We start from the raw sequence: 23,188 nt of genomic DNA, 5'->3' as shown, positions 1-23,188 counted from the left end.
AGTGCCTCTGCAGTAACTTCAGCTGACGTCCTCTTTCTACAGGCTCATTTTTCCTCTACTAATGTGAAATCACCCGGCCATGTAGCAGGGACCCCTTCCTGCCAACAACTCACTTAGAAAAGTGAAACAGAGCCAAAGACGGCAGCGATTAATCGATGTCATCGGCAGGAAAAAATTATAATCGATAAGCCATTTATTTAAGAAAGACATGATGCCCTTTTAGCTAAATTACTGTTTTTAGAGGAGAGTCTGACTCAAATGTTTAATTGCTGTCACTCACAAACTGTCTGCTCCAAAAGCCTGCCAGATTTGATCGAATTCCAGCAGAGTGATCTATGACAGAAGTTTAATTTCTTTAGAACTGAGACTGTTTGAATGACCAGCAGTCTGTTTATGTGGTAGCAGTGCAGTGGTCATATAGAGTTAGTAAAAAGCACTACTGGTCTTGCATTCAAAATTGTCTGATAAAAGTGTCCAGTAAACACAATCTGAAGTGTATCATGAAAAGGCCTGTGAGAGCAGTGCTACTTTGAACTTTCGGCTAGTAATCATAGAGTAAAGGCATCACAATGGACAAATGTTATTATTTTTTAACTGCATTAAACCGGCTGACATTATTTTGAAATAATGCTCTTGCAATAATTCTAATGTGTCTGTAGCTGTATAGCTAGCAACCAAGTACTTTTCAATGCTTAAATATTGCTGTAAGCTGTTATCTTACTGCTATAGCTAGCTAGCATAACAGTCATGCCATGTCACACTATCGGAACAGAGCTACTACAACATGAACAGAATATGACAGTTATTTGACCTGGTCAGTAGATAGCTGACAGGCTAACAAAATCCTCCTGAAAATATTCTGAGACCAGATTTAAGGTCAGATGTTTACAGAAGGAAACACTTTAACTAAATTAGGTCATTGTGGAAAAACATTGAAATGGATAGGATATTGATTTGAACATGTATCAGAAAATACATGATGATATTTCTGTTAATAATATTGTTTGTTTTGTGTTTAGTATTGAGTTACAAGCCATTTTTTACATAACTGTAGTTGTAGGTGTGTTTTGTTCATCTAGTTTGTTGTATGTATATTATAGCCTCCCATCGGTGCTGCACCATTGTCTGAATAAACGTGCGCTGCTGCTGAATTAAAATACTGTAATCTCACAGTGACCGTTGTGCTGAAAAACCAAAGGAGACATTTTTTGTAGAAAGTGTACAGCTTGCATAAATACAATGTGATCCAGTGATCTATTCGGCCCTGTCAGTTTCAATGAAGATAAAGGTCATTCATTGGGTTGGCTCAGTAAGTAACACAGAATGACAGAATGCAGCTGACCTCTAGTGGTGAGCAGAATATTGACATGCGCTCTCTGTTTGTTGTCTCTGCCTTAGAAGACACTTGAGAGCAAGTCTAAAAGCCTCAGTGCTGATTGAGTGCTCTAATCTGTAATGTCAAATTACTCTGCTTGGCTGACTCCAGAACCACTGATGTGTTCTCACCGACTCAACACACGTTTGTCTAATTTGGCCTTCACCTCTTTCCCAAACACCATATGTCCCATTCTGGCTGGATTCGTTTGTACTACACATCTTTCAGCTGATGTCATTTTTTTTCTGATTTCCTTGTCTGGACATTGATATTGTTTCTTTCTTTTTTGTTTAGGTACTGTTTGTCCCAAGACACTGGTGGCACTACGTGGAATCAATAGACCCAGTAACTGTCAGCGTAAACTCTTGGATTGAGATGGTAAGACATGATTATGTATAGCTTCATGCTGTTTTTGTGCTGCTGTCCCAGTGAATGTAGCATGTACAGGAATGAGTAGCAGCGTAGTGAGTACAGCACCTATAAAAACATACTGCCTTGCACAAATTGTCAGGATTTAAAATTCATATAACCACTCATTTTGAATAGCATAATACATTTTTTCTGAGTCATTCATCTCTTGCAGCATCACTGTGTCTGATGAGGTAGCCTTCACTGTGATGAGTGGAGTTTTTGTATGCTTTTTTGTTGATGCTTATATTGTTTCATGTACCAACAGCAGAAATTATTCATTTTTATATGACCATTTTACAGCCTCCCTTTATCCTTGAAATGAAACAAGCTGTTTTTGTTACTGTGCTTTTAAGACTGATATATGCAAATGAATCTCTCTCCTGATGAGCTGCCCAGTATTGTGTCTCATTCAGTCTGAAACACTGCTTATAAATTTAATGTGAATGCTAAACTGTTGTAAGCTGAAAAGATTGATTTATGATAAAGTTTTTAAAAATATATATTTATAGCTTATTTTCCATTAATGAGTTGTATTGACTTGAGAGTAACTGGTACTTTAACAATGTTTACATGCTACATCAAACTCATTTCAAAAAAGGGTGTTCCAATTCTATAGTCCTTTTAAGATTTTCACAGCAGGAGGTACACAACATGAATTTTCTGAAGCAGGAGCTAAACAATGCATGTAAGTGGTATATTGTCTGTAATGCTTCATTTCCTACATGGTCAAGGGAACAATCAGTTGCATCCATGTCACAGACCTATAGTGTGGTAAATAATAATCATGATTAATTTCCCAAAATGACCTTGTTGTTGTGTATCCTTGTCCCATTGCAGGAGGTGGATGATGAGGCTAGAGTAGAGGAGGCTCTCACCAAGACCATCGTCTGTGCCCTGAAGACCACTCCAAGCCTTGACAACAAGGACAACTGGCTCAACCCTACTGAGGTATTCACACTGCTTCATGTGAGCAGCATGCATTATGGAATCAGTCCACACAAGAAAAAATGCAATAAAATATAATTTTAACTGTATAATAAAATATACACTGCTCAAAAAAATAAAGGGAACACAAACAACACAATATAACTCCAAGTAAATCAAACTTCTGTGAAATCAAACTGCCCACTTAGGAAGCAAAACTGATTGACAATCAATTTCACATGCTGTTGTGCAAATGGAACAGACAACAGGTGGAAATTATTGGCAATTAGCAAGACACACAATAAAGGAGTGGTTCTGCAGGTGGGGACCACAGACCACTTCTCAGTACCTTTCTGTTTTCTGGTTGATGTTTTGGTCACTTTTGAATGTTGGTGGTGCTTTTACACTCATGGTAGCATGAGACGGACTCTACAACCCACACAAGTGGCTCAGGTAGTGCAGCTCAACCAGGATGGCACATTAATACGAACTGTGGCAAGAAGGTTTGCTGTGTCTGTCAGCGTAGTGTCCAGAGGCTGGAGGCGCTACCAGGAGACAGGCCAGTACACCAGGAGACGTGGAGGAGGCCATAGGAGGGCAACAACCCAGCAGCAGGACCGCTACCTCTGCCTTTGTGCAAGGAGGAACAGGAGGAGCACTGCCAGAGGCCTGCAAAATGACCTCCAGCAGGCCACAAATGTGTCTGCACAAACGGTTAGAAACCGACTCCATGAGGATGGTATGAGGGCCAGACGTCCACAGATGGGGGTTGTGCTCACAGCCCAACACCGTGCAGGACGCTTGGCATTTGCCAGAGAACACCAGGATTGGCAAATTCGCCACTGACGCCCTGTGCTCTTCACAGATGAAAGCAGGTTCACACTGAGCACATGTGACAGACGTGACAGTCTGAAGATGCCGTGGAGAGCGATCTGCTGCCTGCAACATCCTTCAGCATGACCGGTTTGGCAGTGGGTCAGTAATGGTGTGGGGTGGCATTTCTTTGGAGGGCCGCACAGCCCTCCATGTGCTCGCCAGAGGTAGCCTGACTGCCATTAGGTACCGAGATGAGATCCTCAGACCCCTTGTGAGACCATATGCTGGTGCGGTTGGCCCTGGGTTCCTCCTAATGCAGGACAATGCTAGACCTCATGTGGAGTGTGTCAGCATTTCCTGCAAGATGAAGGCATTGAAGCTATGGACTGGCCCGCCCGTTCCCCAGACCTGAATCCGATTGAGCACATCTGGGACATCATGTCTCGCTCCATCCACCAACGCCATGTTGCACCACAGACTGTCCAGGAGTTGACGAATGCTTTAGTCCAGGTCTGGGAGGAGATCCCTCAGGAGACCATCCGCCACCTCATCAGGAGCATGCCCAGGCGTTGTAGGGAGGTCATACAGGCACGTGGAGGCCACACACAATACTGAGCCTCATTTTGACTTGTTTTAAGGACATTACATCAAAGTTGGATCAGCCTGTCGTGTGTTTTTCCACTTTAATTTTGTGTGTGACTCCAAATCCAGGCCTTCATTGGTTAATTAATTTGATTTCCATTGATGATTATTGTGTGATTTTGTTGTCGGCACATTCAACTTTGTACAGAACAAAGTATTCAATGAGAATATTTCATTCATTCAGATCTAGGATGTTATTTGAGTGTTCCCTTTATTTTTTTGAGCAGTGTAGTTAATGTTTCACAGTCCTAATACTTCTGCCAGTCATTAGAATAATGTGATTTCCTTACTACTCTGTATGTCCAAAAGTTTGAAGACATCTACTACATTCAACATTTTCCCTGAAATCAAGAATATTAATAAGGTGTTTGTCCGACCTTTGCGGTGATTGCATTCAACAAAATCATTAGTGATGCCAGATTCTGATGTTGGATGATTAGTTCTGGATTACAAACCCCACTTCAGCTCATCCCAAAGGTACTGAAGGTGTTTCATCTGTCTGGATAACAGTTCCACTGCTCCACAGCCCAATGCTTGTGCCCCTTGGGCATAGTGCCTTTAGGCTCATGTGTGGCTGCTTCAGCCACTTTTTATTGGCAATGCATTTCGGTTACACAAGTTGTGTTTGCACAATTGATGGCCTGTATAAGCAATAGGTGCTGAATTTTCTAATTAGAAGGAGTGTCTAGGTACCTTTGCGCAGTGTATTTACCACTTTCAATATGTGCTTTTGGCCTTTTTATAAGTGACTAAAGCAGATGAAAAGAGAGAATGCTGATCATAATGCCTTTTTGCCCTGCAGGGGGTGCTTCTGTCTTGATTATCGATTTTTGTTTTCAGCAGTACTGGCCTTGTTCTCAGTCTGTACACATGGCTTAAAATAAGGAATCTGCCTTTTGGCTCCAGCCCAAAGTTTGTTCAATAGCCTTAAGATTAGGAATGCAGTGCCTGACAACATTGAGGACACAGCACCCCACACTGCACCACAAGCTGTGCAGACCACAAGTCTGTTTTGTTTGTGTTGGATAAAATTAGCCACTTGCTTTAGGTGAACTGAGGTCAAACTAAAGTGTTTGGGTTATAATTTGACAGCCATCCTCAAAGTGCTGACCTTTGTGTCTTTGTTTTAAAGGAAGGGATCGCTTCACATGATGAAAACATGCAGTACTTGAATCTGGCAGTAAAGGCTTGTATGGATAAAATTAGCTCCTATGCTGAAAGCAGGCCAGAATTTGCAGGCCAATCCAGCGCTGCTTTGAAACAGGACTCCTTAGGTCACTTGAAGACGACTGCCAACAATCCTGTCCCTTCGTTTTCAGTTTCCTTCGGACCTCACCTCATTCCAGTCATGTGTGTTGCAGACAAGACTCAGAAACAAACAACTGCAAATTTCAAAGAGACTTCCTTGTCCAAAGACAGTGCTCAGGTTTTCTCTCAAAACAGTGCAAAGCCTCAGGCTACAGATACACCTGGTAAAGAAGAGGGAGTCAGGCTATCAGGAGGGCCAGCAGAAGATGGAAGACATAGTGAAAAGTACAGCCATATATCCACCAATGATGTGCTGGATTGCCTGCTGCATCCTGATGTCATCACCCTGGTTACACAACTGATGTTGGACAGACGTAGAGAGCTTGACTCAAAATAAATCACACACAGTTGGAATCTTTTATACTGCATTCATTTTGTATGTAAACATGCTGCGAGGAATAAAGACAATTTCTTTGATGTGTGCAATGCTGCCTAGAAATGTCTCAAATTTTAACTGTTTGTTAAAATGAATCTAAGTGAATCATTCATGCCGTGATGTACCCATTCTCTCTAGCGTCCACATTGTTAGGTAAAAGTCAAGTGCTTAAAGCTCTGCTCAGGCATGCTCAGACATTCAGTAGTAGACCTTGTGCCTCAAAATCAATTGCATATGATTAAATGACTAAAAGCAGTTTATCTCACATTAATGCATCTATTTATACAAGTCTATATAAATTGAGAATGAGCAAGAGAAACCGACTTGCGTCAGATATATTAAACAAGTCAGTCTGTGTATAGTTCTCCCTTCACATTGTCAATGGTCATAAAAATACATACACAATTGTATTACTACTTACATTGCAAAAATCATCTGGAAAATGTACAAACATCACTCTAAGATGATAGCAAGGTTATGCCGATAGGTGTTTATAAACATTGAAGATAAATACATCCATAGAAATTTAGGATTTACACTTAATAATGTGTAAAGTACCATATATGTTTATAAAATGTCCCTTCAAGAAATTATTCTCTGTTTCCTGAGCTGCAATATGATCCCTGAGTAACAAAGACCAACTGAGGATCAAATAATTGCCCTGGAATGACAGAAAAGAGTTAGCAAGAAAAGTCCAGTGAACAATGTTTCCCTATCTAATACAATTAGCTTTGCTTTGATTTAGTGTACTGAAATACTGTGAAACGCTGGAAGCAATGTGTGGATCTGCTACATCTTTGTGCCCTTTGGAAGGTCTTTCATGTGCATACGGTCTTTCTCCTTCTTCAAGTCATCCATGTTGCCTTCGTTTGCTTCCTCGTTGAAGAGTTTGTTGAGCTGGTCAGGGTCCGCGTAGGTGTAGAAATAGGACATGATTGAGAAGATGATGCTGACCGCAACCAGCAAAGCAGCGAAGAGCAAGAACTCTGTCCACTGTAGAAGACAACACAACTAGTCAGGCTTTGAGCGCAACACATCTTCTGCATTCACATCCAGGCAATTTGTTTACCCATTGCCACAGAGCTTGCTTACCTGTTCCATCCCGGCTCCCTCTGCTACAATCAGCACAATGACATTCCCGAAAGCCACTGTCAGTAGCCACCCTGCCTGCAGCACAGACTTCATGCTGGCTGGAGCCTAAGGGTAAGAGCATTGGTATTAGTACCTGAATGCTGCAAAGAATGATCTTAGCAAGTGATATTACCGTAAAAGGTCCCATATCTAACATTTTTCTTACATTTTAATGTTTTCCTTGATATCCACTTATAACGTTTGTGAGAGTTTATGTATCAAAAACTTTTTGCATGACCATTTTCCAACCTCTTATTATACCATAGAATTAAACAGGCTGTTTTTTATACTGTTCCTTCAAGACTGACATATGCAAATACAACAAAGCTGATTGGCTGCCCTGTATGGCACCTCATTAAAAAGCAGTTGGGGCTGAAACACTCCTTGTAGTATCCATGTAGATGGACATATGAAATCACAAAAGCAATTAATACAAAGTTGTTTTTGCAGCTTAATTTCCACATATGGACTATATATATTTGGGAGCAAACAAAAGATTTAGAAATTTCACATGAATGTTTACATATTACCTCAATTTTTTTTTTTTTTTTTTTTTTAATTATGTTTTATTTTTAAAATTATGTAAATGCAGTTTATGATATGAGTCTAGTCAATATATTTTCCATTTCTCATTCTGCGATTGTCATAAAATAACATTTTGACATTGTCATAAAATTACTTACCTTATTTCTGCACAATTTACTTGTTTTAAGTGATTTTAAGTGACTTTAAGTGAAATTCTCTCACTATATCGATAGATGTGTAGAAATAAGTTAAACAACCTTATAATAAGCTTTCAACAACTTCAAATTATAACTATTAGATATATTGACTAACAATTTTTGCAGTGAAGATAACGGACCTTAACAGCAAAGATCTGGTTGGATGACTGGTTACCTGTGAATATGAGAATTCCAGGCCAGTGATGGAAAACATGACCTCTCCTGCAGTGATGAGGACATACTGAGGGATCTGCCAGGCAATATGGATATTATTGGGCTGAACATCCACCATCTTGTTATGTGTTAGGCTATTAGGATCCTGTGAAAAAAAGAACAGGCAGATGGTGAACCAGTCTTACATCACTTTTCTTCTCCACAGTCCAATCTAGACTTTCTTTACATGGCCTAGATCAAAGCCACTAAATATATGTTTGTACATTATTTCCGACCTTCCTTTGTGGATTATTAAATTGTGATTTCTTGTACTGTTTAGCTAGAATATAGGGTCTACTTTTTGAGGAGAATTCAACCATTTAAAAAAAAGTCTTCATAATTAAATGGTTAAGATGTAAAAGCAAAACAAACAAATAAAGCAAAACAGTCTCTAGATTCAACACTATTTCACCATTACATATAAAAGGTCAGAAGACACTAGTATCTCCTCATCGCTGGTTTTGGATGGAAAATAAGCTGAGTATTTTTGCATTGTTGACATTGTGACCCCTGATTCCTATCATTCTGTCATATAAACACTGTAAAGAAATCTGTAAATAGCTGACAAATTTCTCTACAATGAATCATTTCACAACAAACCACTTTGAATGACAACTGAATTATGCAGGAACTAATAATCAGTGGAAGACCACTGAGCATTAGAAAATCCAGAAATATGTTGAACTGTAACTAAATGTAATTTCTATTAACAAACAACCTTGAAGTCTGTTAAGAGTTTTAGCAACTGAAATCTTATGATGTGTTGGTTTTTCAATTGAATGATAGTTTGTGTAGCAAAAGCTAGAGTGATAGGTATTGGTATTTTACTATTTTTATTTATAACTCACTGATCTAGTATAGAGAGTTGAGTGCTACAACCCATGAAGTCTAAGAACTGTTTAGCTACATGATTCCAGAATTGTTGGATGTGAATATGGAGCTAAACAATTAAGTATCTTGAGTATTTAATGAACATTCTGTGCATGTGACAGATTTTAAATGTTTTCAATGTTTCACCCTCAATTAAAGGTGGAGTTTGTCTTATATCAATATTGAACTAAAATATAGTTAAAAAACTTTTCTTCTAGGCCACATACTAGGCACAAATCTTGAAAACTGAAGATTTTTTATTACTGTCAACAACTAGATGATAATTGTATATTAATACAATACGTTAAGGGTTGCCAATCAATTTAATTATATAATAAACTATTAATTTCCAATTATTTAGTTATTAGTTAACCCTTCATTAAGCGTTAGCTATTACTTAGTAACACTTGTCAATTAATTCTGGAGTGTACTTTTAGTTGATAAGTTAGTTTGTCATTAGTTTATGCCTTACTTTCTCATTATCTGAATACTAACTGCTGCTCATTACATTGTTAATGAACTAATAAGTATTTTTATTCATATAAAGTAGTAACATGATAACTTACTAGCACTTACGTGTTAGTCCCGTTAATTATCTGTTAACTTTCCATCACCTCCATATATTCAGTTGCTTGACTTTTCTCACAGTGGTTCTTGTTCATTAAAGATTCTTATGGTCATATCATAGTACACAGATAATGAGAAAGTAAGGCATAAACTAATGACAAACTAACTTATCAACTAACAGTGCACTCCAGTAGTAATTGATAAGTGCTTAATCAGTTACTAAGTAATAACCAATGCTTAATGAAGAGGTAACCATTAACTAAATAATGGGAAATTAATAGTTGATTATTATAAAATTAATGATTGATCGCTGCTCCTAATGTAAAAAGTGTTGCCATATAATTGTATGATTGATTCCATTACAGGGAACTATTGTACTTTATTACAAAAACCTGGATTTTGCCAGATTACTGTTGTTATTATAGAGCTGTTAAACAACAACAGAATGAAACATTGACCACACTGAATAATATTATTTACCCCTCTGAGTATGACTGTGTAGTATGCGCCAAAGTCAAAGAGTCCCAGATCAGTCTTATATATCATTAATGTATCCAATGATATGCACTCAACATTCTTGTATCTGCAAAGAGAAAAAACAGCACAAGTGAAATATGGTCAATGCAACTGGCCTGGATGTGTATGAACCACAAAACTTTGAAAAAAACATATGTTCAGAGCTAGTTGCACCCTCTTATGCACAAAGAGAGAATGTGTCTTGACTTACTGGATGTTAAATATACTAAATATAATAATATAAAGTTTGTAGCAAGGTTGTTATAGGCAATTAAGTGTAAATACTACTGTGATAAAGTACTTACACTCCTCTTTCAACACCTAAGCTTAGTGAAGTCCCATAATTGCCTGGTACATGGAATTGTTTACTGCCTACACTTATGTTCATACTGTCTGTGCGGGTATTAATAAATCTGGGGGGAAAAAACACAAAACATCAGTTACACGATTTCGTACTGCAGTGCAAAGCATCACAACTCAAGTCATGGAACAAAACAAGAAAAAGCCTTCTGTTACAAGAAGATTATTATCAATATTCTGTTTCTCATCATTTAGAATGAATCTCACCTCACAAATGCTTCTCCAGCCTCAGATTTGGTGTAGCTGTCTTCTACCTGCATTTGAGTGACAACAAAATGGTACAATATGATATCGTAATACCAATGAAGTATTCAAGATAAAATATGAGAGGTCTTCACTGAAATAAAAATGTGATAGTCTTTACAATGTACTTGTATAGCCGCTAAAACTTTCAAACATGGTCTTGTTTATCATGTTTTAAACTCACCAATTTACATGTAATCCTATTGTCTAGGATGAGGCTATAAACATTGTGCTGAGTGAAGTTCAGATGACATTGGTGATTTGCTCCATTGTGAGTGATATCAACTGTGAGGATCTGGTGGGCGTCATCAAGTGGTAGATTTGTGTAACCTGAAGGTTCCTGGTGACACAAAGAATGCTTTAAATTTTAAGTAAAATATGACTGTCTTCATAAAACAACCTCCTAGTTTCTTAACATTCAAATAAAGTGACTGATTTGGTGAGATTACATTACATGACTACAAATGTTGCATGCAGCCAGCCTTAATTTCGGTGTTGCCTTTAAAACTCTGTTCACAGAAGACGTTAGGATAAAGCCAATGAATATTAAGGTACACAATCAATAAGAAAAAAAGAGTTAATAACTTTATCTCACATCATATGATTTTATTGGATCCGGGAAGATATTGTGTCCTGGAATATGTACAGAGACGTCTCCATTAGCGAGGTTAAGAACTTGCAGCAGGCATTGTTTGGCTGGTGGAGTTTCCACAACAGTTTTCTGACAGAAAACACAACAAACTTTCAGGACTGGCAATTTTTAAAGTAGTCATTCCAATTTTTTCATTAGCAGTATAGTGCAAATGATGATTTACATACAATGACATTGACTTCCACTACAGTTGCAGCACAGAATGCAAGTGCAGCAAGGATCATTCCTGCAGCCATCTTCCTCAGAGGCCTGAGAGTGCAGGAGAGACATGCAAGTTTCATGACATTATTAACAAATCTAGTCGAAAATTCCGAATTTTTAAGGTGTTTAATGTCATACAGTGTGTCAGATGGCAGTTTTCAAGATGGCAGGAGATAGGGTAACATTACTGTCCACAAAAAATTGTCTCCATTTTTTTCTGATTTTAATTATTTCTACATCATTTAAACACAGAAGCTGTTCTTCATGTAGCTTGAAATTTTAATTAAGAATGGACTAACAAAAATGCTCCAAAATTGCTTGGTATAAGATCTCTTTACACTGACTTACAATAAAAGAAAAGAATGGTTTTGCCCTCTACTATAAAGTTGCTATTCTGGAAATAACGATATGTGTACTGGTGTAATACATAATAACAATGAGGCCATTCTATTATTAGTGAGTGACAATTGGGGAGTGGCATATTTTTCCATCAAGTCATTCCTATGTGTGATATGTAATAAAAAAAAAACAGGTGAATGTGCACAGATATTTAGACAGCACATTAAGATATGACTTTCACAATCCAAAAAAGAGTGTTTTTCATTAAAAGCTTCATTCTAGAGCAGCTGAAATCCGGAAATGTCCAAAACTGGCACCGAACTAAATACAATTTCTAGTAACATGCAGGTTTCTAAACTGACTCCTGCTTCTAAACCAGGGGTCATCTAGACTTCACAATTCAACTGCTAAGTTAATTGTCAGGTTTAATAGGTTTTTAGAAGGGAAATCACCAAATGTTGTGGCCCTCTAGGACCTGACATCATGACCCCTGTCCTATACACTTCTGCCAAAGTTTGTGGTTAACATAATGTTCTTTTGAAACATTAACAGCAAACTGTTCCTGAATAATCTAAACCTGATGTATTCTTCAGTGAAATATTAACCACACTAGGATCCCTGAGTCATATTATCAGCTTCATTCACGGAGCGTGAACTTTTAAGCGACAAAAAGCAGCAACATGTAAATGAAAGCTCCCACAATTCTTAACCTCCATCAAACCACGCATTTGTTCAGAATCATTAGGCAAACTGAAGCACTGATATAAATTTTAGATCTGGAAAAATGATATTCTTAAAACCCAAAAGAGAAAACATCTTCCTCAAATGATGTCTGTCTAGCACATATATACAAAGACTTGTTTTTAATGAAAGAGATAAGTTTTGTTCTTTTTTTGCACACATGCCACTTTGACTAGGGAAATATGACAATATTCATTGTTATCATGATAACTTTTGTCCCAATATGTTATAATATGCTTTTTTGAGCATATCTTGGATATTCTATCAGTACACTGAACACTGACCACCTACATGTTTCATTGTAAAGACAGCATAATTAATCCTGTTTAACTGCATTTATTGCAACTTAATATTTGAAACGTTAACCCTTAAATTACCAGGGCGCATACACATTTCTATAACCTAAGAATAGCTCAACATGTTTGCACTGTCCTTGTAGTTACTGAATAATACGTCTTAGAGTGTAATAAGCCTGGGATTTTAAATGGTTCAATAAAAATAATTTGTATTAAAAGTCTTTTGATATTTTTAATTGTAGCACTAGCAGCTACGTTTTGCCTTTTCCAATGTATTGTTACAAAAAGTACATTTCACGACAAATCACGTATAGCAGGGGAGCTCAGTCCTGGTCCTGGAGATCTACAACCCTGGAGAGTTCAGATCCAACACACCTGGCTCACACAAATAATACATTTTATATCCCAAATAATATATCTGAATAACTAATGTGGACCAGATCAGACTACTCAATCCTGTATATGCTCAGGCACATTAAGGGTCAAGAAAAATTTTTTCTGCACTGTTTTGCTGTTTGAAATCCACAGAATTTACAGCGCCAATTATATAACCAGTGACACTGTCCATGTGTCATTTCCCATTCTGCTAGACAGTTTTTCTGCACTTCGAATGCTGTTAAAACTTTGTCCTTCACACTCCACATGTACATGTGTCTTTGGCTGCACTTACGTGAGCTTAATCCGACAGAGGCCAATGAGAGGATACACGCCCATGTCGAAGATAGGGATGAACACCAGGATCAACAAAGCGTTCAGCATCTTAACAAGAGGACAGGAAAATGAAGACACACACACACAAGCTCAATAATCATCATGATATGACAATCATAAAAATATATTGCTTATAAAATAGATTAGATTTTGTTGCTGATTATTTCTTAGGACCATCTACCATAAAAAACAGAGATATCAGGAGATATCTGAGCTACAACTTTGCAGCAATACAGGGGAAGATTTTGCACATGTAAGCAAGTGAAGATCATACCTGCATTTGATCAGGCTTTATAACAAATGATCCACCCTGTAAAACACAGAATGAATTATTTACTTGATTGATTGTTAAATAGAGTACAGAATGCCCAGCTGTCAAGAGTGATGGACTGTTGAGTAACCTCACCATTTACTTTGACAAGAAGAAAGCAATGTCTATAACTGGTCACAAATGTTTGAACCCACTCTTCAATTTATGAAATTCTTTAAGTTGACTCTAATCATTTTATACAGTCATTAGATTTCAGAGTCATATTATACTGCAACAAACAAAATATGAATTGGACATGTTTGGTTGAGGCAAATAAATGCAAATAATTGAAGGTAGTAAATGTATTCTTTAAGACTTGGGGCTTATGAAAAGAAAACCTTCTAATGTAAAAAAAAAAAAAACATTTATTTGTTTATTTGTTAACTAAAATATAGCATGCATGCTGGCAGAGTGGATGTTTATTTTTTTGCTAATATTTTCATTCTTGTGAAGAAAATGTAGCTTTGCTTAACACTGCTTATAATTCTGTGTAACTATAGGCATTTGTGTGAGTACTGACTGGACAGTACAACCAGTTTTAGCTACACACATTACATAGCTAGCAAATGATGTGGATAATCAGCCAGTTTGACTGCCTGTGATTTAAAAGGTGCAAATTATGAACAAGTAAAACCATTTTATTCGTTAACCACAGTTATTTATATGACAACTGTCAGCTACAATTTCATTATGGTTACAGTTGTGAAGTGTCATCAACCAAAAGATGTTTTTTTTTTTTTTTTTGTGAAACCCAAAATTTTAGAAGCCTATCAACCACTTGATCCACAAATTGTTCTAGCTTTTCAAGCTCTCCCTCAATATTTTGACAAAAGAGCCCCCACTTTGAAGGACCACCTAGTTTGAGCTCATTGGAATATTTTTGTATTAATTTAAGACTTTAAATGTAACATTTGTGTTTTATGTCATTGTCTGATGCTGAAGAACAATTACACATGATCTCAAACCAATAAGATTCGTGGCAGGATCATGTTGGTTGATCTTTGTGGTTTATTTTTTTTGTTTGCCCATGAAGCTTTGGTTATGTGTAAAAAACAAAAAACAATTAAACACATGAATTTCTGAACATAAATGTGCAATCAGAAATGAGACATCTCCAGTAACCAGACACTTTGATAAGATAGGCCATGATGCCAATTCCTTATGTTTAATAGGCTTAGAAATGGTGAATCACTTGCTTAATGAAATATGCTTAAAACAAAAGTAATAATCTTATAATGTCCAAAAATTAGAAACAACTAGATTCAAGATTATTTTATTTTTGCAGTGAATCATTAATAAATAAATTAATTAATTTAATTAGCTTGGTTTTTTTTTTTTGGCTTTTTGGTTTGCTTTGATTTATATTGGTTAATGTTGGATCTTCTTGGTTGCTGTGACCTTAATGACATCTTATGTGGGTGTTTCATGTAATTGGTAGCTCTATCTAGTTGGTTGGTGGCTAGAATGTTATGAGCATGCTGAAGAAGGATGTGTGCCGAAACACATTTGTACTCAATCATTGAGCTTATTATATACAAATATTGTCTGACGTTTTTCTGCTTGCCAATATTCCCTGTCAAAACTTCCAGTCATGACCACCTTACAGTCCCCTGTTTTCAAGCTTGCTTGTAAACCTAACCCTAATGGGATGATGACTCAGGATCACCTGTGTCATTACAGCATTCAGATGATACCACACTTCTGTGGTGGTCAAGATGATTTCATTTTATGTTTTTGCACCACAGAAAAAGACATGAGCGTCTACTGTTCACTGTTCTGTAATTCATTCCTGGGTGTTGGTCTAAATGACAGTAGTTTCACTGTAAAATTGTCACTGAACAATTAAGTCATTTAAGCCATTTCTTACTACCATCATGTTATTCATTGTACAAGGTGCAAAAAAAAAAAAAAAAAAAATCACGTTACGAAATTCAGGGAGTGACAGTTTTTCTCATTGTCTTCTTAGGTCACGTAAATGCTCATGTTAATGCCACAACTGAAATAAATGTCCATCTTTCAGGCAAAGAATATCAAATTAATATCCGTATGATGTAATAAGCTTTTCCCAAAGAAAGGACAAAAGACTTACGAAATCCATGTTCATCCTGGTGGCCTGGAGAGTCCAGCGAGACCCCTGGCACCAAACAAAGGGAAAAGTGATCATTATCAGGACATGCACAGTGATGTGCAACCCAGCAGCCAGTTTCAATGAATTACTGGAATATTTTTGTGTTGCTGATATCTATGTTAATAGTTGATCTCTTGTCTTACAGTTTAACTGCATATTGCTCAGCTTTAGAGACAATAAAGATTGTATCTCTTTGTGTTAAGGTTGCAGCCACAGTAAACGCTGCCCTGTAAAAAAGTATTCAGTGGTTTAACTTAAGTAAATAACCTGGCTGCCTTAAAATGTAGAGTTCGGTGAACTTCTAAAAGTAAGTTAAGACAACAATGTGTTGTAGATTTTTGTACATTAAATGACTCAAAAAGGCAACCAGGCTATTTACTTTTTCAAGTTAAAACACTAATAAATAATTTTTACAGTGTGCAACTACAAGAATGATAGTTTGTATGACACCATTCAAACTTGTACCTGTTGATCAAAGAGAGCCCAAAACATGGGTAATGGAATGTAGAGGACCAGCACCCTCAGCACCATTTTGATCTCTTGAATAAGACGTTTCTGGAAGGAAGTACCATAACACTGAAATTAGGACACATTGTTTATCTCATGTGCATGTTATAATGAGAAGTTTCTTTATACATACCGAATACTTCTCCTCTGCCCAATCCAGCCAATGATCCCGTTTTGGGCTGTTCTTGGGCCTCCTCCACCGATTGCTTATGGCACACTGATCAATTCAAAGGAAAAGAATAATGATTAACTACACTTCCATGTTATTTTCATTGTTCTGTTGTTCACTGTTCATCGTTTCATTTGCCAGTCCTTTGTGTAAAAGAGGTTTCTTACCCCAATGCACTTGCACACATTCAGCAGGACATTTCCCTCAGGTGGACCCTTGTTATACAGCCCGCTGCCAGCAATGAAAACCACTAGACAAAGAAGAACAATATAGTGAATGAATACTAATAGTATCTCATACACGTGTTAGTCAGCAACCTTTAGAGAGACACTCTGGTGAAAATGTAAAATGTACACATCACTCCATTTGTTGTAAGCAAGCTTATTTACACTACACAGTGCTGTCCAATAGTCTCTAGAGTTTTTTTTTAGTTTTTAAAAGCTAAAAAACGAAGAGGGAAAACCCTCTTCTGATGATGTATCTTTAAAGTGAAAAGAACACTGGGGTTGATTTTCCAGAGCAGGCTATTTTTTTTTCCATTAGCAGGTAAATGCAGAGGGAAGCCAGATAGCTAAGCCTATCAGTGGCTAGGCTAGCCGTCAGGATTTGTTGACACCACAGGGATCCCCAGTATTTATATGATGTGTTTGCATAATGCATGCCGGGAACTGCAGTGAAAGCACATTAATAAACAAAAACATGAAAATAATTGAAAATTCTCTCAAACTGCTGCAGGAGTCTGCAGAAAAACAACCAACTCTAGCACTTATTCACACCTTCTTTATAAATGTACCTTATACAATGCACTAGTATTTACTATCAATGGTAAGCAGTAATTCACACATTTTAAACCACTGCTGTACTTAGGGGTTTATTTACAGCTAGCAATTGCCCTTATGGTCAAAATGAGGTCACTCATGAGTGAGGCCCACAAATGCAGACAAGCGTGCACAGACACAGGACTCCACTATAATCAAATAAATGGCTTCCCACTATAACAGCGGTGGATAAAATGTGTTAAATGCAACTTATCTACAATATATGTCTATATAATCTACTTTCACTGAGAAAGTTACTGTAATTGATTAAAATACAAGCATTTGATTTGATGGTTCTGAATAATCCTAAAGCAATTTGCAATACTGGAAAACTTCCAAACCTGTATTTCGTGGAGTACCTCTAAAATGCTCTCTATGTTCATACCCAGACTGCCTTTGCTTTATGAACTTAATGTTTTTCCAAAGTTGTTTACACAGACTTGAGGGACGGTGTCCTTACAGTCCACCCAGATTGCTGACTGAGGCCAAATCTCACTCTCCCTGATCTGAATGGGTTTCATGGTTCACAGACTGTTCCTTTTTCCAAGTCAGGGGCTGTGAGCTGACTATAAAGGCAGCACAATGTGACACTTGTGTTAAACTGTTTATTCATCAGAGGCACGGATCTCAGAAACCATACGATATAAACGGTAGGACTTTGATATTAACCAGGAGCTGCACTCACCCGTAGCTATGACCATTAAAGCTGCAGGGACTCCAAATGCCAGAGCGTAGCAGTCACCCCCAAAACACTGAACATCACCTGTGTAGAAAGCCTTGCATTCAGTTCAGGCACTTATGCTAATCGCAACTTAGACCATAACTATACATTTGCAAGATGAACTTTATCACAGTTTTGCTTAAGATTTAACAGAGTAGAAGTGTGTATTTTATTGGATTGACCTCTGAGAATGGGTGTGATGATAGTAGACAGCACACTCCCAGCATTGATCGACATGTAGAAGATAGAGAAGAACTTTCTCCTCTCCTCTGTCTGAAAACAAAAAACTGGACTGATTACAAACACATGATTTAGGAAGAAAGCTTGTTTTTAACATTGACAATTGAGGCATTTTTTAGGCAATCTTATCCAGAGTGACTTACTTTGTTGTCTTGGAAAATGTATCCTTAATCTAGATCAAAACCTCACTGTCTGATCAAAACCAAGTATCTTACAGTTTTACATGACTGGAAAATGCCAGCTGCCCTTTAAATTGTATGGGCATCTCATGATGAATGGACCAATAAAAACGATCCAAAATTACTTGCCAAATACTTTAATTACATTAACTTGCTTTAAATATTAAGAATGTTTTTCCTTTTCCTGAAACGTTACCATTCTGAAGATAAAAGCATGATGTAAACAGTCTACACAACTTGCTGCCATTCACAGCACTCAATTTATTCAGCTAAATATCTATGAAATTCACCCCAAATTTCACTAATCCTAAACCTGACCCTAATGCGGACCCTAATGCTGCTAAGCATCTACTTAGTTTCGCCAGATAGTTTGTAAATAATTTGAACATCTATATAGCTAATCTAGGGTGGCACGGTGGTGTGGTGGGTAGCGCTGTTGCCTCACAGCAAGGAGGGCCTGGGTTCGATTCCCCGGCCGGGTGACCGGGGTCCTCTCTGTGTGGAGTTTGCATGTTCTCCCCGTGTCTGCGTGGGTTTCCTCCAGGTTCTCCGGTTTCCTCCCACAGTCCAAAGACATGCGGTCAGGCCAATTGGACATGCTACTTCACCCCTAGGTGTGAGTGACTGTCTGTGTCTGTCTGTCTGCCCTGTGATGGACTGGCGACCTGTCCAGGGTGTATCCTGCCTTTCACCTGAAGACTGCTGGGATAGCAGTCCCTGACGGAGAAGCGGCTTAGAAAATGGATGGATAGATAATCTATTGGCTGTCCAAATAAAGTAGAACTGAATTATCTAGCTCAACATCAATGCAGATGACATTATGATTTGCTTACATGCTCCTCCTCAAACTGGTCTCCACCAAAGGCTGCAACACATGGCTTGATTCCTCCAGTCCCAAATGCGATCAAGATCAGGCCAAGCATGGACAGAGATCTACGACAAAGCAAAATGCATTATGAGCTGCTGAGACATGCACTGATACACACCAATCAGGCATAACATTTTTATCCTTGTTTCTAAGCTCATTGTCCATTTTATCAGCTCCACTTACTCTATAGATGCACTTTGTAGTTCTACAATTACAGACTGTAGTCCATCAGTTTCTCTGCATACTTTGTTAGCCCCCTTTTACCCTGTTCTTCAGTGGGTGGTCAGGACCCCCATGGACCCTCACAGAGTAGGAACTATTTGGTTGGTAGATCATTCTCAGCACTACAGTAACACTGACGTGGTGGAGGTGTGTTAGTTTGTGTAGTGCTGGTACGAGTGGATCAGACACAGCAGTGCTGCTGGAGTTTTTAAACAATGTGTCCACTCACTGTCCACTCTATTAGACACTCCTACCTTGTCAGTCCACCTTGTAGATGTAAAGTCAGAGATGATAGCTCATCTGCTGCTGCACAGCTTGTGTTGGTCATACTCTAGTCCATCATCAGTGGTCAAAGGACACTGGCCATAGGACACTGTTGGCTGGATATTTCTGGTTGGTGGACTATTCTCAGTCCAGCAGTGACAGTGAGGTGTTCAAAAACTCCATCAGAACTGCTGTGTCTGATCTACTTGTACCAGTTCCACACCCACCACATCAGTGTTACTGCAGTGCTGAGAATGATCCACCACCCAAATAGTACCTGCTCTGTACGTTTCCATGGGGGTCCTGACCACTGAAGAACAGGGTAAAAGGTTGTTAACAAAGTATCAGAGAAACAGATGGACTACAGTCTGTAACTGTAGAACTACAAAGTGCAACTATAGAGTAAGTGGAGCTGATAAAATGGACAATGAGTGTAGAAACAAGGAGGTGCTCATAATGTTATGCCTCATCGGTGCACGCATTAATATAGAGTTAGACTCATTGTGCTTGTGATACAAAACCTACATGTGTACAGTGCTATCTCCAACATCTGGAATGGCCCCAACAGACTTTATCACGTGACCAATGACATACACGATAGACAGATAGATGATGGTTCTGTGAAATAAACACAAAGACAAATTTTGACATCAGTTTCAATTTCCCTGTAGGTAAGCTGTCTAAAGACTGAGGGCTGGTATTTGATTATATCTTACTTGAACTTCCCCAGCCAAGAGTCTGCTATGATGGCTCCTATTATGGGAGTAAAGTAGCACAGGCCAGAAAATGCATGGTACACAGCTGTGGAGAGGTTTTTGTTCCAGTGCAGGTAGTGGATGAAGTAAAGTGTGAGCACCGCTTTAAAAAGAAGAAAAAAATATGAAACTTTATTTTGCAGGTAAAACGTGTCTGAAAAATATAAAAATGTGGTTTGTTTTTCATCTGTTCATTCACTTTTGTTGAATTCTCTCTATTTGAGTGACCACTAGCCACTGTCACAGTCATGGTTAGAAACTGTTAGCTTTACTGAAATTCAGTAGACATTTGCAAGATGTTCCTTCATTACCTTTCATGCCATAGTAGGAGAATCTCTCACAGAACTCATTGACTACGATGAAGGCTATGCTAAGTGGGTAGTTGCTTCCACACATTTTCTGAAACCACACAAAAAAAATTCAATTTAGTCAAAGTTAATAATAAACTGCATTCACTCAACATGTGATGATGGTTTACACATTTATTCAGCTGAATTCCTTATAATTCCAACCCCATGATTTTATTACACCATCATGTAGTTAATTGACTCATTTAGCTGCTGTAGTTGAATCAGCCTGTTTTGCTGTCAGGAAACTGGTCATTACTCATCAGATGTCCTTTAGTCTGTTTAGATCTGTTTAAAAAACACTGTCCATGCACAGGGAGATAATTATAGCATCTTACTGGTGAGCGTCTTTTTTTATCAGACTGGTACTTCTCCACATTATCATCTAAAGCATAAAAAAGAGAACATCACATTAGGCAAGTCATCTATCCATGGACTTCACAGAAATTAACAAATTAGTGGTTGGACATAAAAGGGTTGGTTAGCGCAGCCTAAACCCATACTCAAGAAAAGTAACACTATCTGTGAAATAATGAGTCAAGTAGAAGTAAAAGAACTTTTCTAAAACCAGCTTGAGAAGAAGTGTAAAAGTAGCAGGTGAGAAAAACTGAGTAGCATACAGCCCCAATTCAATTAGCATGAAAAAATTGTTTGTTGGGAGTTATTCTTCTTTTTCCAGTTCCCTTTTGGACCAAAATAAAGCACTAAAGCTTAAAGCAGAGAGGAGCAGTTCTAAAGTGACCAAAGTGCAACTAGTCTGACTTTAGGTGCAACACTGACTGTAGGCACCAGAAAAGAAATTTAATATTAATGACTGAAATGTAACTGAGTAACATGTACATTACCTTCCTCACAAATATTCTTGAGTAGAAGTAAAAGTACTGCCACTTATAATATGCAGGAAAGCACAAATCTATACATTTTTTACTTGACTGCATGTCACAAAATAAATCTAACTGAATATAATAATGCTGCGGAATAAACCAGTACTACCCAAGTCTTATTGGATATTTCATGACATGGCTATATATGGTGAAATCCATCCTATTTACTGGGTATACAGGGTAGGACTGTTCGATTATGGCAAAAATCATAATCACAATTTTATTTTGGTCAGTATTGAGATCATGATTATTTAACACAATTGCTCATTGACTTTGGAAACATTCTGCATTTATTGAACCTTAAAAAACAGTCTTTTTAACAGTGGATTTTCATGAATTTTGAACAGAATTCAACTGAAAAACAATATAAATAAATATGTATAATGATATATGATAAGGCCGGATAATCGAGATTAAACGATTATTGTGCTGTTTTCTGTTTTGCAAAGATGCTCTTACTTTGTACTGTGTTGTTATTTATTATATATATATATATATATATATATATATATATATATATATATATATATATATTCGATTAATATATATATATTCGACTCGGTCGATTAATCGAAGCCCTATACAGCTAGAAACATCTAGAACTGTTATTACACACAGGCCGGTATTTATTTTAACATAATCTCATGCAATGGCGTCAAAATGCTCTTCCACTGCATTTACCGCTGAGTGAGAAACTCGGGCGACGACACATTCCTCACTTCCCCCAGGGTTCAATGCATGGATGATGTGACCCATATGCGCTGCTACGCTACAGGACGCAGCGCTTTGTGCGCGGTTTGGCCTCTTTCACACCGACTCTGACTGAACTCAGGCTGCCACAGAATTAACTGGGCTTAATATGGGTTCTTCAAGCAAACTCACATGGCCTTCTTTAAGTCTACTTAGTCACTGTATCTTATAAAGCACACTGGAAGTTGTTGGCTGTAGTAGTTGGGTCAACACAAGTCACCTTTTCGGTCAACATGCACGATAACGGCGTTTGGATTAAAAGCGTTGGCATCATCTTAAAACTCAGCACTGAACGGTCCTCTTTACTCGCTGAAAACAAGCTACGTTACCCATGGCTTTGCCCATGTCTTCTGCTGGAATCTGACAGTTCGCCGCGTAGCACTGGACTTCTTGAACCGCGTCCAAGTCCTTCCCTCTCTCTGTCTGTCTTCTCCTCTCCAGTCTACACGCTCCTCTTATAAGAGATTTAACTTCCTTCGGTTAATGTTCTACTCCTCAGGCCCTCCACCCGCTCAGCCCTCAGCTAACCAGTCAGTCTGTTAACGGGAAACGCCTCCAGTTCACTCTCAGCATTGCTCATATCCAGTGTGTGATGTCCAGCTGAACCGAGGC

The 23,188-nt window shown here is 38.0% G+C and overlaps 2 protein-coding genes across 7 annotated transcripts in view; one reads left to right on the top strand and one right to left on the bottom strand.

The window, feature by feature from the left end:
* hspbap1 (hspb associated protein 1) overlaps nt 1-5,893 on the top strand; it is a 14,623-nt gene extending 8,730 nt beyond the window's left edge. For 5 of the 6 annotated variants that reach the window (XM_017709522.2, XM_017709521.2, XM_017709524.2 and 2 more), the window contains exons 6-8: nt 1,670-1,753; nt 2,624-2,734; nt 5,301-5,893. In XM_017709522.2, the coding sequence (XP_017565011.1) occupies nt 1,670-1,753; nt 2,624-2,734; nt 5,301-5,813 (708 nt within the window). In that variant the 3' untranslated portion in view covers nt 5,814-5,893. The remainder of the gene's footprint in view (nt 1-1,669; nt 1,754-2,623; nt 2,735-5,300) is intronic. The other variant, XM_017709525.2, reaches the window with a different exon arrangement.
* Nucleotides 5,833-23,188, bottom strand: slc15a2 (solute carrier family 15 member 2). Its single transcript, XM_017709517.2, has 23 exons — nt 22,906-23,188; nt 21,281-21,327; nt 20,907-20,994; nt 20,557-20,698; nt 20,366-20,458; nt 19,320-19,419; nt 18,250-18,340; nt 18,032-18,109; nt 16,696-16,778; nt 16,493-16,576; nt 16,318-16,407; nt 15,814-15,858; nt 13,689-13,724; nt 13,374-13,462; nt 11,294-11,375; nt 11,070-11,195; nt 10,659-10,814; nt 10,439-10,485; nt 10,177-10,284; nt 9,836-9,938; nt 7,881-8,024; nt 6,945-7,049; nt 5,833-6,845 (listed from the first exon to the last, which is right to left on the bottom strand). The coding sequence occupies exons 1-23, from the start codon at nt 22,919-22,921 to the stop codon at nt 6,642-6,644; spliced, it is 2,157 nt and encodes a 718-aa protein (XP_017565006.1). The 5' UTR covers nt 22,922-23,188; the 3' UTR covers nt 5,833-6,641.

This window comes from Pygocentrus nattereri, chromosome 6 (genome assembly GCF_015220715.1).
Source record: "Pygocentrus nattereri isolate fPygNat1 chromosome 6, fPygNat1.pri, whole genome shotgun sequence".
NCBI lineage: Eukaryota > Metazoa > Chordata > Actinopteri > Characiformes > Serrasalmidae > Pygocentrus > Pygocentrus nattereri.
The sequence above is the reverse complement of the archived record's forward strand: the minus strand, read 5'-3'. Positions and strand labels throughout refer to the sequence as shown.